Below are 18,936 nucleotides of genomic sequence, written 5' to 3'. Positions count from 1 at the left end.
AAATTTCCGTGTTCTTGGTACATTTGGTGACACACAACTGATTCAGCTTTCCCGAAAGCTCTCTCACTTGGGAGAGTGGTGCTTTACTCTCTATTACCAAGGTCTCTCTCTTTGTGTATCCTTTAACACCATCCACCAAATCATCACACAACTTTCCATGACCATTCCATTAGCACAGTCTTTTCTTCCCTCCCAGCTCTTTGCTGAATACCCTTCCTTCTGCTAATGCCAATTTTAAGCTCTGGAGCTATATCCCTTCACTCCCCTTGTGACATCTACTTTCACATCCCTAAAAACTTCCTACACTGCTATCACTGCTTCATGCAACACTCTCCTACTCCACTTCTGGTGCACAAGGAGTCGTCTGTAAGCACATCCTCATCACCACTCTTGAGGAGGACAGCCTCAAAAGATGCTTCCTGAGTCCAGCCAACCCTGTTGGTTTGCTCTGATGTCTCTATGCCACTGGGACCTGAACGAGCTGGCCATTCATGCCAAAATGTTTTCTGAGCTCTGGATTTCTTGATCGGGTGTTAGATACCAAAACACCGTTAAAGTCAGGGTTATGTACCTATACTCAGTCCTCTGGAAATGCCACATGCAGTGATGCTTCATCTCGCCTCTTCTGTCATTTTCTCTCATGTCTGCTCCTGCAGGAAGCCAGTCCTGGGCTGAGGACTGGGTGGGAGCCTGTGAGATAGGTCTGCCAACTCTTTGGGCAGCCTTCTATGGAGAAGACCAGGGAGCTATAAAGAAGCCCAAAGGAGCAGAATATTCCTTTCTACTCAGCTATCGTGTTGTGTACAGCTGATGTGCAGCTCTTCCCTCTTTCTTTTTTGTGGGACAACGTGTAAAGACTCTCAGACTTTGCAGCCCATGCTGGCTGGGAGGAAAAAGCATAAGGATGGTGCTCATAAGCATCTCCTATGGGAACAGAGAACAGCCTCATCTCAGTGTGCTCTCTTCCAAACAGTCTCTTTCAGAGGCTACTTGTCAACAAGCTTAATTCTACAACATGATTCAAACTGGATCAGGAGACAGCCCCTTCTGCAGGCCAGGTTAACCTTTTCCATTTGCATTTGAGTTCTCCATTTGTTAACAGCTACCCTAATGAACACAGCCAGCAGAAAAGCCTGTCCCTTAATATGACAGTAGTTACCCAAGTGAGGAGCACTTCTGTGGTGCTTCCACAGAGGAGAGCTGAGCAGCTGGCTTTAACAGCAAAGAACTCTCCCAGCTAATCTCCATGACATAACTCTTCCTGAACAGTTTCATCTCACAGGATGAGTTAGGAGTTTCTGACTGCCTGCTTGACTATTTTGATGGCTACTGTTTAGCAAACTGACCCTCTCCTTCTTCTAGAGATGCAGTTTAATTTACAGTTGTTCATGGGCATCCTGCTCCTTGCCTGCACTGCCTTCTACAGTTAACTTTAACACTATTATTTTTGTTATTGACAGTCATCTGCAGCCAGCAGAAGTTTTATGCTGACAGGCAAAGATGATATGCTGATATTAAGAATTCCAAGGCATCTGAAATGTGAAGTGGTATCTCGCTTCCCTGTGAAGTCTGTCTTTATACTGAACTATTAAAATGATAGACAGATTGGGGTGTTTTCTCAATGTAAGCAACTTGTCATAAACTACTCATGCACAACTATGTCCATATACATAATATGTTCAGTAGTGGTATTTGAAAATAGTATCTCACTAGATATATCTACTTGCTTTGTATTTGTATTGGTTTTGTGTTAAATACAACATTTACATTTGGATGTGGAGCTGGAGTCATGCACGCAGTGCTGGTGTCTTTGAGAATGTGACCGCGCAGGCTTTCCCCAGCAACTTGCTTAGGCAAATCCAGGCACGGAAATGCTGTATCACATGCATCAACCAGGGCAAAACTTGGTATTGCTACAAGAAATGATGAACCAGAAGGAGAGAACCCAGTTTGAAGCTCAGATTCTGGAGAAAAAAATAGAGTATATTTGAAAACAAATTCTCTAAAGTAGCTGTACTCCTGAGCCAGACGGCTCTCCCAACACTAAAGTGAGTTTGAAGAAAGGCTGATATCCAACCAGAAGCTGATCTGATTTAATTTACAGTGTCTGTCTAAGCCAGTGTCACCCTCTCTTTTGTGGGACATGCACACCACCACACTGGACAACTGGGGAGTGAACTGCATTGCTAGAAGACTTCATCAAGCACCAACAGTAATTAGCTGAGGTCCTGAAACACGAGGGAGTTTTATCCCTTATGCATTAGCTAACTAGACTCTTCTCACAACCTATGTAAATATTAAGTTTCCAAGGATATTGGGCTAGAGGGCTCCACAGGCTGTTTACACACTGCAGAGTGCTGAATGTGTGCTGCTTTCTTTTTTTCTGTATTCTGACTGTTCTTGTATCCTGTGAAAGAATAGACAGGAGGTTTCAGTTCGCTTCTCCACGCTTTTTCCTTCTTTAGATATATTTTATGGCATCCCTTTCCATTTATTTCTTCCCTAAGCAAAACATTCCCAGTATTTCCAGCCTCTGCTCACCCAAAACATTACTTGTACTTGCCTTTTTGAAGATCAGAGTTGATCTTGCTTTTGTGCTGCCAACTATTTTGTGGATGAACTCACCAGAATTCAATAGGTGCAAAGAGCAAAAGAGTCCCCTCAGCAGAAGCCATGCTGGTTTGGCCTGGTCCTATCACATGAGTCTCTACATTATACACTTCCCCAAATGACCTTTCAGTACCTATTCTACATAATAAATTACTGCTGCCTGGTCATTTCATTTCTAAGACACCAATTCCTTCCCAGCCAAAGAACTCATTCAATAACAACAGGGACAATGTCTGTTGACCTCACTGTCGTGGAGGCAAGCGCTGATCTGGACTTGCTGTGGATGTAGCTGTTAATGTAAGAACCTGCATTCATAGAGTAGTTTGGGTTGGAAAGGACTTTAAGATCATCTAGTTCCAACCCTCCCACCATAGGCATGGACACCTCACCCTAGACCATGTTGCCCAAGGCTCTGTCCAACCTGGCCTTGAACACTGCCAGGAATGGAGCATTTACCGCTTCTCTGGGCAACCCATTCCAGTGCCTCACCAACCTCATAGTCAAGAACTTCTTCCTTATATCTAATCTAAACTTCACCTGTTTCAGTTTAAACTCATCACCTCTTGTCCTATCACTACAATCCCTGATGAAGAGTCCCTCTCCAGCATCCACTCAAAATCTCTGTGTTTTTCAAGTTTGCCAAAAAGACCTAAAGGTCTGGATAAAAAGCTTTGCAGAGCTGCTCTTGGGAAATACATCTTCAGCGGGTAAGGAGAAATGTTTGCGCAATCTTGCAAGTGCATGGGAGAATATGAAAGCAGTACGCTAGGCCATAGTAGTCCTGGTTGTAAATCATGTACGTTGTTGCCTCTGGAGACAACCAAGAACATTGTTGCCTTAAATAATTACTGAATGCTATCTTCATATCTTTATATTTAACACCTTTTTAGTAGAAAGAGTAATATATCTTCCAGGACGAAGTTTTATGTTGGGTGAAAAATAGCCTCCTAAAGCCATACCTTTCAAAGGATAAAAAGATAAAGGACATGAATGTGCCCTAACAACAGCCATTCCAGGAAATATGCTGAGCCACCTCCAAAACATAGAATCACATGAGGAAAAACCTTTTTCCAGACTAAGCCCTTAACAAAAGATTATGTGTAAGCAACATAATCTACAGAGGAAAAACCTGCTACAACCTTTTTGTTAATCATAACTAAGATGCATTTACTGAGCACTGCATGATTCCTTCCTTGCAGAGGAGTAGCCTTTTAGATCTTTATCCCCTCAAAATATATGCTGAAGTAGCTTCTTCCAGCTGGTGTGCTTATTGCAAAAATTTTCTATCAAAGGGGGTTGTAGAGCTTTCTGACAAGCCATCAAGAGCAGAGCGTTCACGGAGCCATTCTTGCTTCCTTACTAGCTCCTCTGTTGCAGCTTCAGGGGCCCAAATCTACAAAACAAAGATATTTATAGTTATTTTGGACTGCAAGTGAAGTATTAAGATGATGCTGTGAGCCAAATAGAGCTGTTTTCTAGCACTCTTTTCCATCCTGAGACATAGAAGAAAACCGGTGTGGCTTCCTGGCAGAAGATACCACAACAATTTGTGTACGTATAAGCAGAACATTCTCTTGTTGCTGCTAATCTCTAACATGCCATAGGCTCAGATGAGGGATAACGCAGGAAAGAAGATGCAAAGCTAATTGTTTAGAATGACTGACTCGGGCCCAAGATCCTCAGAGTGGAAAACAGTAATTAGCTATATAGAGTCACTGATGGTGTAGCCTTATTCCCCTGAGACCATTGCAGAAACTGGCACAAATCAGGCTTAGAGAAATGGTAAACAACCTCTAAGCAAAACTGTTCAGTCAGCAATGGTGGTCTTTTCCTTTTTAAGCAGAGGAAAAAAAAGTATTACTTCTCAGTGGTCATCTTTCTCTGCTTCTTGGTTATTCTTGAATGAGTATTAACAAGTCCCTAATATAAAAATTCTATTTCCAGTATTCTAACTCAAGGAAGTATATATTTAGTGTACTGTGATCCATTTAGGTCAGTAAATGTTACTTTAGCAATCATGGGATAACTAATTGAGAAGGCAAGTTAGAAGATGGTGCTGCTCCCAAGCACAAGGACTCGTATCCTTTAAGTGTAGGAATGTAAAAATCCTTACAATGAACATAGTGGCATCTGTAATTTTATTGTGGGTCCAATTTAATCCTATTTTAAAACCTGATAAGGGCTCGCTTTCCAGGATAATTTGTTTTATATAAATATATGTGTGTGTATATATAAAATACACGTACACATGGATTCATTAGTTCACTGTTATTCTATGGCCATCTCTCTAGCCCATGTCACATGATCTACAAGCTAGCTGAATTGTGAAGTTGTTTCATCATATTATTCTTTGTTTTGATCTACAGCAAGGTCTGCCTTTACATTAATGCGAAACCATGCTCGTGTTTTGCTACTGTACGTACTTTTCTGGGCTTGAATGTGATGTCCTCTTTCTTGGTAGCACCACTGGCTATCAAAGAGTTCAGATAAACAACGCTGTCCTTAAGGGATTGTGTTGCCTTTTCAGGAACGGATGTTTCTTCATCTGCCAGTGATATCTGTGAGGACTGAAAGAGAAGTTATCAGTTATACAGCGTGTCCAGAAGCAAGGCACACATCCTGCATCTTTGGCTACTTCTTCTGGTTTTTATCGACTGTGGGTGTATTTTTCTTAATCTGTTCAGAATCTGTTTTTCTTACATCTGCTATTTATTTTATAACCAAAAACTGTGAGGGGAAATCTTCTAAAAGGCTTCTTAGGCTTCTGATGACTCTCCTTCTTGGACACTAAAACATTAACTGCTCTTCAAGACTTGAGACAGCCACCTAGTGCCACTGGTAATCCCCTCCTGTGCCAGGTCATGACTAAATTAGCAACTACAGTTCTCCTTTTCCTGCCTAACATAGTCCTACACTATCCCTGACATTCAAAATATCTTTGAAAGGGGGAAACCAACATTTGGCTACCAGGAAATATTTGCTACACCATCCAGGGCAGGACTGCTGAAGGACACTTCCAGCAACGTAGATACAATTGCATTTTCTTCCTAAATGGCATCCTGGGTCTGACTAACAAGTACCACTGGTAAATCAAGAAGATCTCCTCCACCATAAGAGAACCTTAAGGATGTGGTCACAGAAGCTGATATCAGCTTGAACTAGGGCACTGGTAAGGTAGTCAAGGTTCCTGGGAATGCTGGAAAAGCATTCAGTAGTACAACAGCCAAACTCAGTGTGGGATTTGAGAAACAGGACTCGTGTCAACAGTAGAAGAGGAAGGTTAAGAGACAAGATGGGAAATGAGAAGTCAGTGAGCCTGATATTGCCTTAATGAGCTCCATTAGCAGAATAAAAAAACCTTTCTACTAATTTGAAGGGCCTTGGTCTTACCTGTGAAGAAACAGGTGCTCCCTTGAAGAAATTATGCTTACAGGTTGTTTGGTATTTACAACGGAGCTGGATGATCATAAACTTCAGCGGGAGGGGGAAAAGAGAAAATATTTTTCTGTGTCCCATCAGTGACATAGGACACAATTCTTAAGAGGGGAAGACATGAAGTTCATATAATTAACATGTCAAAATTTCAGCCAATGAACCAAGTACTAGTATTGGCAGAACGAGTACTGGCTTCTGAAAATACTTTAACAAAACTGCCTGATTTATAGCTTTAGAGAGACATGGATGGCAAATACATGAAAGGAAGAAGCATTCTACTAACTATTAGCAAATCAATCCTTTGTTACCATCTTTCATACCTCTCTTTTGGCAGCTTGTTCCTCTGCAGGCATTGGTGTAGATGGCTTTGGCTTCACAGCTTTTTCTTTGTTTTCTGGTATTTCTGGCAAATTGTCCAGTTTATTTTGGAGCAGATCAATTATTCTAGAATCTGCAAATACTTTAGCAATATCAAGAGGATTCTTTCCTGTATTAAAAATAAATACCTGCATAAGCCATGAAAATGAACCTTGGTACTTGTTATTGCAACTGGAAAATGACACCACAGCCAACTGAATTTAATTAGGCCTCTATTTTATTAACCACTCAGTGTGCCAGCAGCGTGCCTGACATCGTGTGAGGGCTGGCAGTCATCAGCACAGTTTGCCAGAAATAAGACCTTGCAGAAATGAGCCTTGGAAGCAAGTATTGCAGGAATTCTTGGAGTGGTAGCTTTGCTCTTAATGTCCTGACATTTGCAGCTTAATGTGCTGGTCCTGCAGGTTGTGATTTTGACCTCTGAGAGCATTTACCACTAGGAGATGGCTAGCACAGTACAAGGTTAGGAATGTAGACCAAGTTATTGTAGGTATCTACCTCTTCCAGTACTTGCTCCATGGCTGGCAAGGAGTCAGGGGAAAGCTCCATGGTTTAGATGTGGCTGAACACCTTCAGGGCTTAATAGAGGACAAACTCTTGGATCTTACAAGGTAAAACGCTGTGGCTGTAAAGTAGCTGTGAGCCTAAACTGCTGTGTGAATTAGAACTACACAGAAATAAGGAATACACATACCTTCTACAAGCAGAGTTTCAACTACTAGGCATTTTGGCAAGGAAAATCTCATTATGTAGCAATGGTGCTTCCTCTGTTAGAGCAACAGCTTAAAATCTGACAAATGTTAACTTTTTAAATTACTCCAAAAAGAGAGGAAATAATACTGCATGAGGGATCTGCTGTGAGGAGGTAACACTTCAGTATCAATTTGATTTGTTCTTCTGTTAAGTATTTTTTTCTCAGGGAGTAATATTTCCATGCTAACCAACAAGAAATTTGTTTAACCTGTGCTGCCTGTGCATAAAAAGAAATGATTTAAATGGGTGGCAGAGTATACACTGGCCACAACTAAAATCTAATTTTCCATCAAATAATATTAAAAAGTAGACAGATTTTTTTTCATTAAAGCCACTTATAACTGTACGAATCTTGTGAGAAACAACAGACTTCTTAATCATGTAATTAATCATGTTACTTCATTTTCTAGATGCATAAAACCCAGGAAAGCTGACTAGTTACAATAGTGAGTCCACACTGTAGAAAACTAATTGCACTTCTTACCTTCATCCTGGTCCTGACAGTGATCATAAACCCAGAACACTTCTCAAAGTGTTCCAAGAACTTAGTTTTGTTTGGTTTTTTTAATAAAACATGGATACATGTAAGGAAACATGCCTTTTTTTGGGATGTTGATATTTACCATTGCTGTTTGTAGCTTGGATGTCAGCACCCTCTTCAAGTAAAAAATAGACAATATCCAGTCTGGACACCTCAATGGCTCTCATTAGTGGGGTTGCATTGCCTATTGCAGGTGCATCCACTGCTGCTCCAGCCTTCACTATCAGTTTGGCAATATCGAGGTGTCCATTATAGCAGGCGTGATGGAGAGGAGTCCACATGAAATTGTCTGTTGCATTTACATCAGCCCTACAAAAGAATAAGAGAAGTTGAGGCAGGTGAAGCTACCTACTAGATACAGGAATGTCAACACAAGCAATGTTAACAGCTCCCTGCAATGGCATATTCAATGTGTTTAAGTGTTTTCATATTGCTGCTGCTCCTCTGAAGCCATTTTAGTACCCAATACATACTCCAATATATGGCTTGTCATGTAAGACACCATAGTCCTGTAAAATGCTGCTTGTGTTTGTGCTCCAGCTTCACAGATAATGGCAAAAAGCAGATTAAGGAATTCAAAAAAGAGCAATTCTGGGCCAAGAGCAGATGGAAAAACTGCTGATGTACAAGTGAGTTAGAGAAAGTCTCTCAAAATTTGAGCATTTAAAACTTTTTCAGCCACTGTTTCTGCTGTCAGGCTAAAACTGGCATGTTTGGAGGGTGCAAGGGCTATTTTGAACGAGATATTTGGAATCTGCTGCCTTTGGATAAAGCTGAGGGGAAAAGCATTATCAGCCCTTTAGCAACTGGCTGCCTTGGAAGCTTTTGGGCTGGGGTCATGCACAAGCAGGGGTTGGGGAACCACAGCCACAAAAGCCCCTTAAAGGTGTTAAAATGGAAGAAATATGGTTCCCCCACATGTCTGAAGAGAGCACAGCCTGTGACCGTGCCCAGATCTGCAATCTGTGTGTGTCACATGTGGGTTCAGAAGGGGTCAAAGCCTCATGAGGGGATTCCCCAGTACTCAAGCAGGGTGAATTACTTGTGCCTTGTAGTTAAAGACAGCCTAGAGGTCCTGAACTGAGTTAGGGTCGCTGTCCCATTGGTTCTAGGGACAAAGAGCTGATGTCTTCCCAAAAGACATGGAAGGAGTGAAAAGGAAGAAAATGATGGCGGAGTTGCTTCCAGGGATAGCTCTTTGCTTTTCAGGTCAGATGGTTAGTATTTAACTCTAGATCAAAAGAACAGATTCATGTGTTTTGCTGTGTTCATTTTTAACATTTTTCAGTATTCTGCCTTTGGTGAGATCGTATCCCAGTAATTCCCCCATCCTACCAGTTTTACCTTTGTTATCTTTCAGCTGCATAGCCCTTACGGTTTATTTGTATGCAGTGCTCATTGCCTTTATATTTCTCATTAAATATGCAGTTACTCCACTTTCTCTCCCAACCCATCCTCCATGCCTGTACCAATACGCTGCCCCTGAATCCTTTTTGCTAACTTCATTCTGTCAGAAACAAACCAATCAAAGGGAACAGCAACAACACAGCACTGACTTAGGAATTCTTCAGTGTTTTTTCCTGATCAAGCATTAAATTTGCCTTAAGCCCAAATTTAATTTACTTCTGAGTCTTTCTAGAACAAGATAGAAAGCAGATGCCACCAATTTATGTTTAAATCTCAGTGTTCTCTATAGCTCTGGATAGATGTTTTGTTTCTATTTGATATGGATTTGTGATACTGTACCGAAAAGGTTATATTGTAACAAGTATTTACACTCCCATATCAAATTGAAAGTACCTGAAAGTCCACACTGCTGAAAGATTCAAAGCTAAACACTGTCCTGATAACTTTCCTCTCCATGTTCTAACTTCTGTCAATTTAAAAACCACAAAATTGATACTATTTTTTAAGATTATTACATTTCTAGAGCTGTTAAACATGATGAGATGTGACTCCAGTGCTGTCTTGTGAGGCTTGACAAAAGCAGTGGAGATTAATTTGCTAGATAAATTTGCTAACTCTTACATCTTTATCCAGGATTGCCTTGCTCATTTCAGGCGAGTCACTTGAACCAGATTTCCCCAAAATCATTCATCTGAGTTTGAGAGTTCGGTTTTGAGGATGCACAATTAGAGACTGCAGTTCTGACAGGCACTCTGCCTCTGATCAAAATGCTAACAGCCTGGGCATCCGAAACCTTCAGACCTGGGGAACTTACCTTTTGGGTGTTTCTATTTCCCTGTTAATAATGTGAAAAATAATAAACTAACCCTCTGTAACTCAGGATCTTATGGAACTAACTTTAATATTAAATGTTATATAAATAAAATCCAAATTGTGGTCTGTTGCATCCAAATGTTTGCTGGAAATTTATGCTTTTGAAAGCCTCTCCAAATTGGCAATTTAAAAAAAAAAACCCTCTGAAATGATCTTACCCTTTTTCCAGAAGATACTGCACAACAACTATGTTCCCACTTGCACATGCAACCATCAAAGGTGTTTTGTAATATTGATCTTTTATGTCTACGTGCACACCCTCCTCAAATGCTTTCTGCAGAGATGGAAAGTCTGCTTCTCTGACAAGGTAGTTAATGTTCATGTACGTTTTCCTTGGCTCGTCTATATACCAGGCACGGTCATCATGCACGGGATGGGCAGATGGGTGGTCTCGGTTAAAATGGGAGATGTCAGCAAGGTTTTGGATGACTTCAACCATGTACACAGGGAAACCATCTTCTCTAAGAGGACAGGCGCTCTTTGGCATAACACAGATCGGCACAGGGACAGCGACGCCTTTTTTGCCTCTTCGCTTCTTCCCTTTCTTCCCCTTCTTCCCTTTGGGTCCATAGGACGTTATAAGATAGTTTTTTGGCAAGTATTTAGAGCCTTTAAGAAAGTCTTCAATGCTGATTCCATCAGCCTGACGTCCTTCGTGCATTTTAGCAATAGTTTCTAGTTGTTCAGTGTCCACAAAGGCACAGTGCTGCTGAATAACCGATATAAAATTGTCTTTAGTCACCTTCCCATCTCCTTGGTCGACAGCTTCGAACGCCTTGCGGAGGGCAGCCTGGTGCTCTAAGGACCAGTCGTACAGCCTCACAGCCCACTGGGGGTTTTCCTCCTTGTCATCAGTCTTGGACTGTTTTGCAAAGGTTTTCTCAATTTTACGCAGTTCTGATACTGCTGCTTTAAAACCACCATCCTTGGCGATGGCTCTTGGTGTCTTTTTTGACAAGTTTATCCACGTAGGATCACAGCCTAAAAATATGGACACAGTTTTGCTGGTAATGCAGTGAAATTCCTAATTATGTAATTATTTATATGAGACTTGTACTGTATGTGCAACTAATTGCCACAGGTCTACAGTTTTATACTGTCTTAACTATAAAAGGCTATAGAAGATGGAACCATGTCATTGATCCCAGACGAAAGTTAGCCACATGCCCGTATTTGTTTTCCAAAGGGAGGTTCATGGGGCAACTCATGCTTTACTTATCCATCCATTCATGAATATGTATAGAAAGGGAGAAGTTCAGTGGAAACTATGTTTTTTAAGTGGTGAGAAAGGTTAAGAAGCAACTTAGTGTTCTATACCCTCACCTTGGAATATGGCATTGGATCACTAGCTAAATGTTTGACTCATAAGAACAGAATGCAGGATTTTGCATGGTCATTTTGAAGTGTTATGATCACGTGATTAAGTTAGATCATGATCACAGCTGTTTTGTAGTCTGTTTCAATACCCATGAGCATGAAGTTTTCCCCATGACTACAGAGATTTATTTTTTTAAATGATCAGCAAACCAAAAATTACATTTCTGTTGGAAGTGTCAATGCAATACATCTAAACCCAACCAAAACCAGAACCACCTAAGACAGTCCAGTTCTGAGTTATACAAACCCGTGATGTTTCTGCTACTTTCTTTGAGAAATGTTTTATCTTGGCCACGTGTGTATAGATAAATCACAATAGCCTATGTTAGGCACTTCTTAATGAGAATTACATTTGCCACATGGTACCCAAGAGTCAAATCCTTCATAGATGCCCAAATAAAATCTTCCTTTCAGCAAAGAAATGGAATGTACATGATAGTTGCAAAGTAACTTATTTTTAATGTACCTCTTTGTCCTATAAACTTGCAGCAATTTGCAAATCCTCCCTCTGCAGCGTAATGAAGCGGCGTGTTACCATTCATAGCGATCAGGCCCACGTCCCCATTATAAGCTGAAATAACCCTCAGAATCTAGAAAAACAAAGACAATACCACCAAAATCTGGTCTGTTCCTTAAGATGGGGAAGTGTCAGAATGATTTCCAAATAAATGCGGTATCATAGATTCCCAGTTCATTTAGTAAAGATCTCTAATCTCTAATAAAGCCCAGCTAATCGAAGCACATGTAACATTTCCTGTTTTCTGCAGTACTCTGCTTATTTCACAGAGGAAATAGAAACCTTGTTCTGTTGTAAACACTAAGGACAATCTTCATTCCTGCCACCTCACTGCAGGCCACTGTCTTAAAGTAACTCTGACAATGCATGCAACAATCAAAACTGTGTAATTTTATGCACTTTGAAGGCTATTTGGGCAATAAGGAAGTAACTGCCTAATTGCAGCTGTTTGCATCTGCCTCTCTTGTAATGTTTCATCTAAGTTACAGAGCTGTGACATGCTACGTGTTGAGAGAAACAAGCTCTCCAACAGAGCTGTTCACACCAGCCAGCCACACTAGCACACTCAGAGATACCTTGGCAAAAAAGGCTCTGCAATTATGAGAGGTTCTATCACTGTTGGATTCCTTTTGATACTTAAAAAGAAGCTGCTTTTGATGGCTGGTTATTAGGCTTAGATCAGCTCAGATACTGGACTCAACCTAATCCCAAAAAAAACCCCAACCAAACAAACCAACCACCCCAGGTTTGGCTTTGCAGCAATGCTTTAACACCACAAATAGAGATACCTCAAAAAAGCCTCCTTTGGCTGCAAAATGTGCAGCATTTTGTCTTTCAAAGTCAAACAGGTTAACATCAGCTCCTCTCTCAAGCAGACCACGCACCAGCTCAAGAATACCTTCTCTTGCAGCTTCCATTAAGACTGTGCGACCCGTAGCCTGCAAAGTAGCAAGAAAGCAATTCAGTTTGTTTCCTGTGCTAATTCAGGTTGGAACAACATGATCTGCTTGTTGCAAGGTGGCATAAAACCAAAGGTTTCCTTTTAGGTATTACCACAAAAAGGAGATCAGTCTAATAGTTTCCAAAATGCTTGCAGGTAAACTTCAAGAATCTAACCATAATGCTGCTAAAGCATGAGTAGGCAAATCCCAGTGACTTAGATACATTAGTAGCTTGAGTTCCTTCAATATTCCTCATGAAAATCAATTCCTTAGTTATGGAATACTTTATTCTGTGTGTATGTATAAACATGCTTTCATGCATGTTTATAAAACTTAACACAAAATCCCACCTCTATCATTAAGAAAGCATAAGGAGCTATGGCTGGAGGAATGCTACAGGGAAGGCAGAGCAACTGGGGAATTTTACTGCTGTTCTGTGAGGAAAAGTTCACATTCTAATATGTATTTTTTATATATAGTTCTATATAATAGTGTATGTTTGTGATCAGCAGTACCTATCTATCATCTTTATAATGGCTGACTTGGGCAGATCTGGTGATCTTCCCAAGAACAGAGCACATCTCAGACCAGAGATTGGTCCTTTCCAACCCTAACTATTCTATGATTGCCTGCCATTACCATGTCGGCCCACAGCAACACTTAGAATATCTGACTTGCCACCCTACAGAGGGGCAAAGAGAGCAGTGAGCCGTGGATATTGTCCCACTGAACCATACGTCCTTCCCTGTCACCTGTCTTCCTAGCAAACTATTCCTATTATGTGACCAGATTTATGCCCATCATATTACAAAAATAAAAGCAGGTACACTGAGTGCCCAGAGATGTGTGAGAGGATGGGATAAGGGTGCCCAAACACTGAGTTTGCTATAGCTACAAGCTAGGAAGGATAACTGCAAAACTAGGACCAAAGCAAAAGTCACTGGTGGCTCTAAGGGAAAGCTTGAGCTCCTCAACTTGATCAACAGCACAGAGCTGCAGTCCTTCAGGTCTTTGCTAAATTAAGGAAATGAACAAATAAATGACTAGGACATACAAAAGAATGAAAATAGTTTCTTATGCCTCGTTCCTGCCTTGATCCCCCATCAGGTTTTTCATGCTGGATTCACCTTTTAGTGAACAGTGAATTATTTCAACTCTGAGAACCTCAGAGCACATGGAGGCAAAGTACAAATCAGCCCTGCACCACTGCAGTACAGCAAACTGCAGCTCCTAAGAGCTGGCCCAGTTACGTTTTGTGTTTGTAAAATAACTGCATTCTAATCAACAAAAACCTAACTCAGGATATGTGGTGCAACCAGAAAACTTAAACCCCTGCTCCTGCAAAAAGGGTGGTGCAGAAGAGGGGAACAGGCATGGCCACAGAGTTAAGCACTTGTCACTGCTTCATTATTTTAATGTGAGGAATCTGGTAACTATTCTACACTTCTCTATATACGTTCTTAGTTACAGAAATACTCATACTGGGTTTCCTGCACTGGGATTTGCTCCTCTTTCCATGAAATTCAGACATATTTCTTTAATATCATGGGCTTGCTCACAGGCTTGTAGAAATACAGGCTTCCCATCAGTGGTACAGTTGTTAACATCTGCACCAGAATCCAAGGCAATTTTTGTGCAGTGGTAGTGCCGTGTTGTAGGTGACAGGCAGTAAAACAAAACACCTGCAAAGAAAACCAGCAGCGATTATGGTGCGATACTAAATTAGTAGAAAGGTTACTTAGGCTGTAAGCTTCACAGCTGAACAGACAAAATCCTTCAGCAGAGAAGGATTCACTTCTCTGAGAGTACATACATGCAAAAAAGACTTCCAGTTTAGGTAGGGCCTTTGAACTTCGGGGAGTAAATCAGGATTAAGTGTGACAGGTCATGGGAGGAACATGATCCTCCATCACAAGTTATCTTTCAGCTAGGTACTAGAGAAATCTAAAAGCATAGACTTTGAGGCATAGACTGCTCAGGGAGAATTATTTACAGTGAAGCTCTTATGGCAAATAGCTTCTGCTGAGCTGTAAGGATTACCCTCAGCCATGGTTCCTGTCTATGGATGGCACACAACATACGTAGCAAGTGACTAACACAGTATGGGGTCATTTTATGGTATTTCTGGTCTGACAAGGTTCCCTGTTACTCACCTTTCCCTTCGTTATCCACAACAGTCATGTCTGCTTTAGCTTTTACTAATATATCCAAAATGAACTCATGGCCTAACTCAGCTGCCTTCATTGCTGCAGTACGACCCATTTTGTCCTGGACATCAGGATGAGCTCCCTGTTCCAGCAAGAAGCTGCACATGTCAGAGTCATTTTTAACGCAGGCCAACTGAAGGGCACTGTATCCTTCCATAGGCTCTGTGAAATTAATGAGATTTGGGAATCCATTCTGGACCAGCTTTTCTATTTGCTTCTTGTCTCTTTCATGAACACACTGAAGAAGTTTGTACACTTGTAAGTTTCGAAGTCTGATATCTACTGGTAACATCCTGGAATGAGATAAAATGGCTTCTTTGAAGGAAGTGATTTCTACATGGAGAAACAAGAAAAAATGTAAACTCAGAGATGAGATTATAATTACATGCCAGTTAGAACGGAATCAAACTACGTTCAAGGCGTGAAAATATCCATTTAACTTAACAGAGCACTAAGCTTTGAATGAATTTCTCTCATTTAGTATATACAGCATAGGTAGAGACTATATAAACACATACAGCACTTTGCAAAATTGTTCTTTCTAGTCTTCAAACCGTTATGAGGAAGTCTCACTGAAGGTGAAAATTAAGTTAAGAAACTGTAAGGTAACTGCTTTCCATTCAAGGAACTGTTATAATCTGCAATTACTTGGAAGCTTAAGGGGAGGCTGAACATCTGTCATTTTAGTACTACAAAGAGAAAAAAAAATCACAAGTCACACTGTTCTCTGTACTTGCTGAAACATAAAACTGATACTAGCATCACCTCATCAGTGTCTGAGCACCTTCTTTTTTCAGTAGCTGAGGCATGAACTTCCTGCTGGGCTACGTACGTAACAGAGTAAATTGCATTTCACTGCAGCAAATACTCTTGGGGAAAAGAAAAAGAAGATGCAGACAGTGGAGCACTGGCCTGGAAAAAGGTTCCCTCGGGTGGCAAGCTGACAAGCTTAAATGTTCTCTTATATTCTTCTTATATTTTCCACCACCCTGTAGCAGTAAGGAACTTGGGTTTACTTTCAAAAGCTGGATCTTTTCTTCCCACTGTTACTCATTATTTGCACCTGGGTATTTTTTCAGGAACTCATTTAGGATCACAACTTGCCTTTTTTTCCCTTCTCCCCCACCTCCCCACCCCCAAATCGGCAAACACTAAAGAAGTAACATTCTCCATGGAAATAGGTTAGTAATGCTACAGAATGTAAGCAGCATTGCAGCTGGTAAAATCTCTCAGTAACCTTTGATGCAGGCACAAATGGATATAATATTCAATGCATATGGATTTGGATTTATTTCATGGATTATGCTTGAGATTCAGAACAGTGCTAGTGCTACCTCTTGCACAAACATGACACTCGGTCTCTGAAGTACAAGCATCCAGAATAAGGATGGCCCAAAGTGTTATGTCTTCCAGAGGGTGAGACGACACAGTTGCAAAACAAGTGTGAAACCAAAGTGAAATAAGTATGTGATTAGGTATGACTTGTTCCCCGCAACCTTCAACTCATTCAGGACATGAGATTGACAGCACACCTTACACTTACTCCACGCTTTCCTTTTTGCTCACAGGGTAATGTATTACACACCATTACAACTTTAGCCCCAATTCAGCCTGATTAGTTTTTCCTGGTGCTTTTGAGATGCTTATCATGGTATTATTTTAATACTTCACACACAGTAACAAAATCATTTCCGTAAACATAAGCAAAACTATTTTCATTACAGTGGTGGAGTATGTTGTTATCACAATTCAGCCACCAGCAAGATCCTACCCAGTTTAAAGTCTTTGCTTCAAAGCATTAAGAACCAACAATTTACATGGAAATAACCATAACATTTTAAGTGTGACAGTTAATATGAAAGTGACTGGATCAAGTTTTATTAGAATTTTCTACAGTAACAGCATCCCAATAAGACAGGTGGGATTAGAAAGCTCTACCCAGTCAGGTGAAGCTACAAGCAAGTAAAACAGGCTTCTATGATGAAAATATCACTGCAGCATCTTGCAAATTTTCATTAAGTAAATACTACCAACTGTACGTATTTGATAGAGTTTTTATCACTTAACCTGTAACAGATGTTTTAATGAAAAATGAGGGATTGTTAATGTGGTTTTGAGTCGGTCATGCTCTGGGGAGGGCTTCATGAAGCTATGATCATAAATCCCAGGCTTGTAGAATCTGCTTAGCAACAATTTTATCTGTTGACAAACATCAGCAGAATCGCTACCTTCATTCTGCCAGCTTGTATCATTGTTTCAGTTGAGAGCATGAACTCATTAAACCTTTTCCTGGTACACTTAGTATTAAGAAAATCATTTCAGCCAGGTTCTTGATTCCTCACAAAGCTTTCCAAGCTGTGATCCAAGGTACATCGATGGAGAGGGAAGGTCTAGTGGCCAGTGCACTCACTCAGTGACTGTCTAAGCCTGGTGTCTCACTGCTGCTGCTGCAAGCACCTGGGACTCCTTTTTTAAAGTTTTCAACATTTCTGAGTTTAAACTTTTCAAGTTGAAAACAACCCTTTAATTACCACCATTCACAAACCAGTAAATGAAATTTTCATGTGTTTTATCTCTAGTGAGAGAAAATAGCTTAGCACTTTCTAAATTTAATCCATTTGCCTGCTGGCCACAGAGATAAGCATGAGCCCTATGTGCCAGTACAAAAGAAACCAATGTGGTAACAGTGCCATACTATATTTACAGCTTTATATGAATAATTGCACTGGATTTTTGGCTGTGACTAATGTTTAATAAGAATGACGAAGCAAACTCTTCCGAAAACTGAATTCCAATTTAATGAATAGCCTGTAATGCTGAGTTCTCTCTTGAGCCCTTCTTGGTGTTAACTCTCAAGAAATGCTTTGCCTTGGGCAAAGGCCATAGCTTAGTGCTGAGTGACAGTCGCTTCCCTGGCACAGTAATTCCCAGTGACAGTCATTCCCTGTCTGAAATGAGCCTGTTTTGATGTCAAGATACAGACCTTTGGGAAACTGGGCCCAGTCCTGAGCACTGTAAGGACATCCCCGAGGCTATGGCTGGATATTCGGATGGATGGATGGATGGACGGATGGATGGATGGATGGATACATGCATGAATACTCAATAAATGTGCATTCTTTTCAGGCTGCCTTGCAACTTCCAGTCATAGAATCACAGAATCACTGAATGGTTTGGGCTGGAAGGGACCTTAAAGCTCACCCAGTTCCAACCCCTGCTACAGGCAGGGATACCTTCCACTTAGAGCAGGTTGCTCCAAGCCCGTGTCCAACCTGGCCTTGAACACTGCCAGGGATGGGGCAGCCACAGCTTCTCTGGGCACCCTGTGCCAGCACCTCAGCACCCTCACAGGGAAGAGCTTCTTCCTTATGTCTCATCTAAGTCTCCCCTCTTCCAGCCACTTTGGTGTTCAAGCCCCAGCGGCGGGCGGCAGAAGCAGGCGGCCCTCAGGCCAGCCAGTACCTGGCAATCAGGTGCCTGAGCAACACCTGCTGGGACAGGGGTTGAGAGGAGGCTGCTCCTCAGCTAGGAGACCTCCACATCAGGCCCTGGGCTGCTGGTGACCAGGCACTGCTGTGCCTGGGAGCAAGGAACAGGGTGAGAGACTGCTTCCACGAGCCTCAAGTGCGGAGGGCCCCGTTGGAGCCAGGTAAGGGACGGATCTGGTGTTAGTTGATTCTTCTTGGGTTGCGACTGGGAGGAACGGAGACTGGCTTTAATGGGAGAGAAGCTGCTTGAAATGGGCAGAGCTGGCGCTGACCTGCGGGGTACTTGCGTGGTAAGGACCATGCAGGAACACAAACCGAGGTAAGTTCCAGTCTGTTCTCCTCTGAGGGAGGCGTCAAGCACAAGGGAGGGCGCTGATGTCCAGCGAGGAGTATTTCCCTTATCAACCTG

The 18,936-nt window shown here is 41.5% G+C and overlaps 1 protein-coding gene across 1 annotated transcript; it reads right to left on the bottom strand.

Moving 5' to 3' along the window:
- Nucleotides 1-3,877: 3,877 nt before the first annotated feature.
- On the bottom strand, nucleotides 3,878-15,331 carry ANKEF1 (ankyrin repeat and EF-hand domain containing 1). The gene is made up of 9 exons (XM_010017772.1): nucleotides 14,986-15,331; nucleotides 14,315-14,514; nucleotides 12,680-12,829; nucleotides 11,841-11,964; nucleotides 10,156-10,978; nucleotides 7,800-8,026; nucleotides 6,366-6,532; nucleotides 5,034-5,177; nucleotides 3,878-4,003 (listed from the first exon to the last, which is right to left on the bottom strand). The coding sequence occupies exons 1-9, from the start codon at nucleotides 15,329-15,331 to the stop codon at nucleotides 3,878-3,880; spliced, it is 2,307 nt and encodes a 768-aa protein (XP_010016074.1).
- Nucleotides 15,332-18,936: the final 3,605 nt, after the last annotated feature.

This window comes from Nestor notabilis, unplaced genomic scaffold (genome assembly GCF_000696875.1).
Source record: "Nestor notabilis isolate BGI_N333 unplaced genomic scaffold, ASM69687v1 scaffold14367, whole genome shotgun sequence".
Lineage (NCBI taxonomy): Eukaryota > Metazoa > Chordata > Aves > Psittaciformes > Psittacidae > Nestor > Nestor notabilis.
Note: the sequence above shows the minus strand (reverse complement) of the source record. Positions and strands in the feature narration are given on the sequence as shown.

Excerpts from the sequence above, each read along its gene's own strand:
- ANKEF1 (XM_010017772.1), bottom strand. The coding sequence starts at position 15,331 with ATGTTACCAGTAGATATCAGACTTCGAAACTTACAAGTGTACAAACTT. Across the intron at positions 6,533-7,799 it reads CCAAGCTACAAACAGCAATG|GAAAGAATCCTCTTGATATT; the intron begins GTAAATATCAAC and ends TTTTTAATACAG. Across the intron at positions 5,178-6,365 it reads AACAAGCTGCCAAAAGAGAG|TCCTCACAGATATCACTGGC; the intron begins GTATGAAAGATG and ends CTTCTCTTTCAG.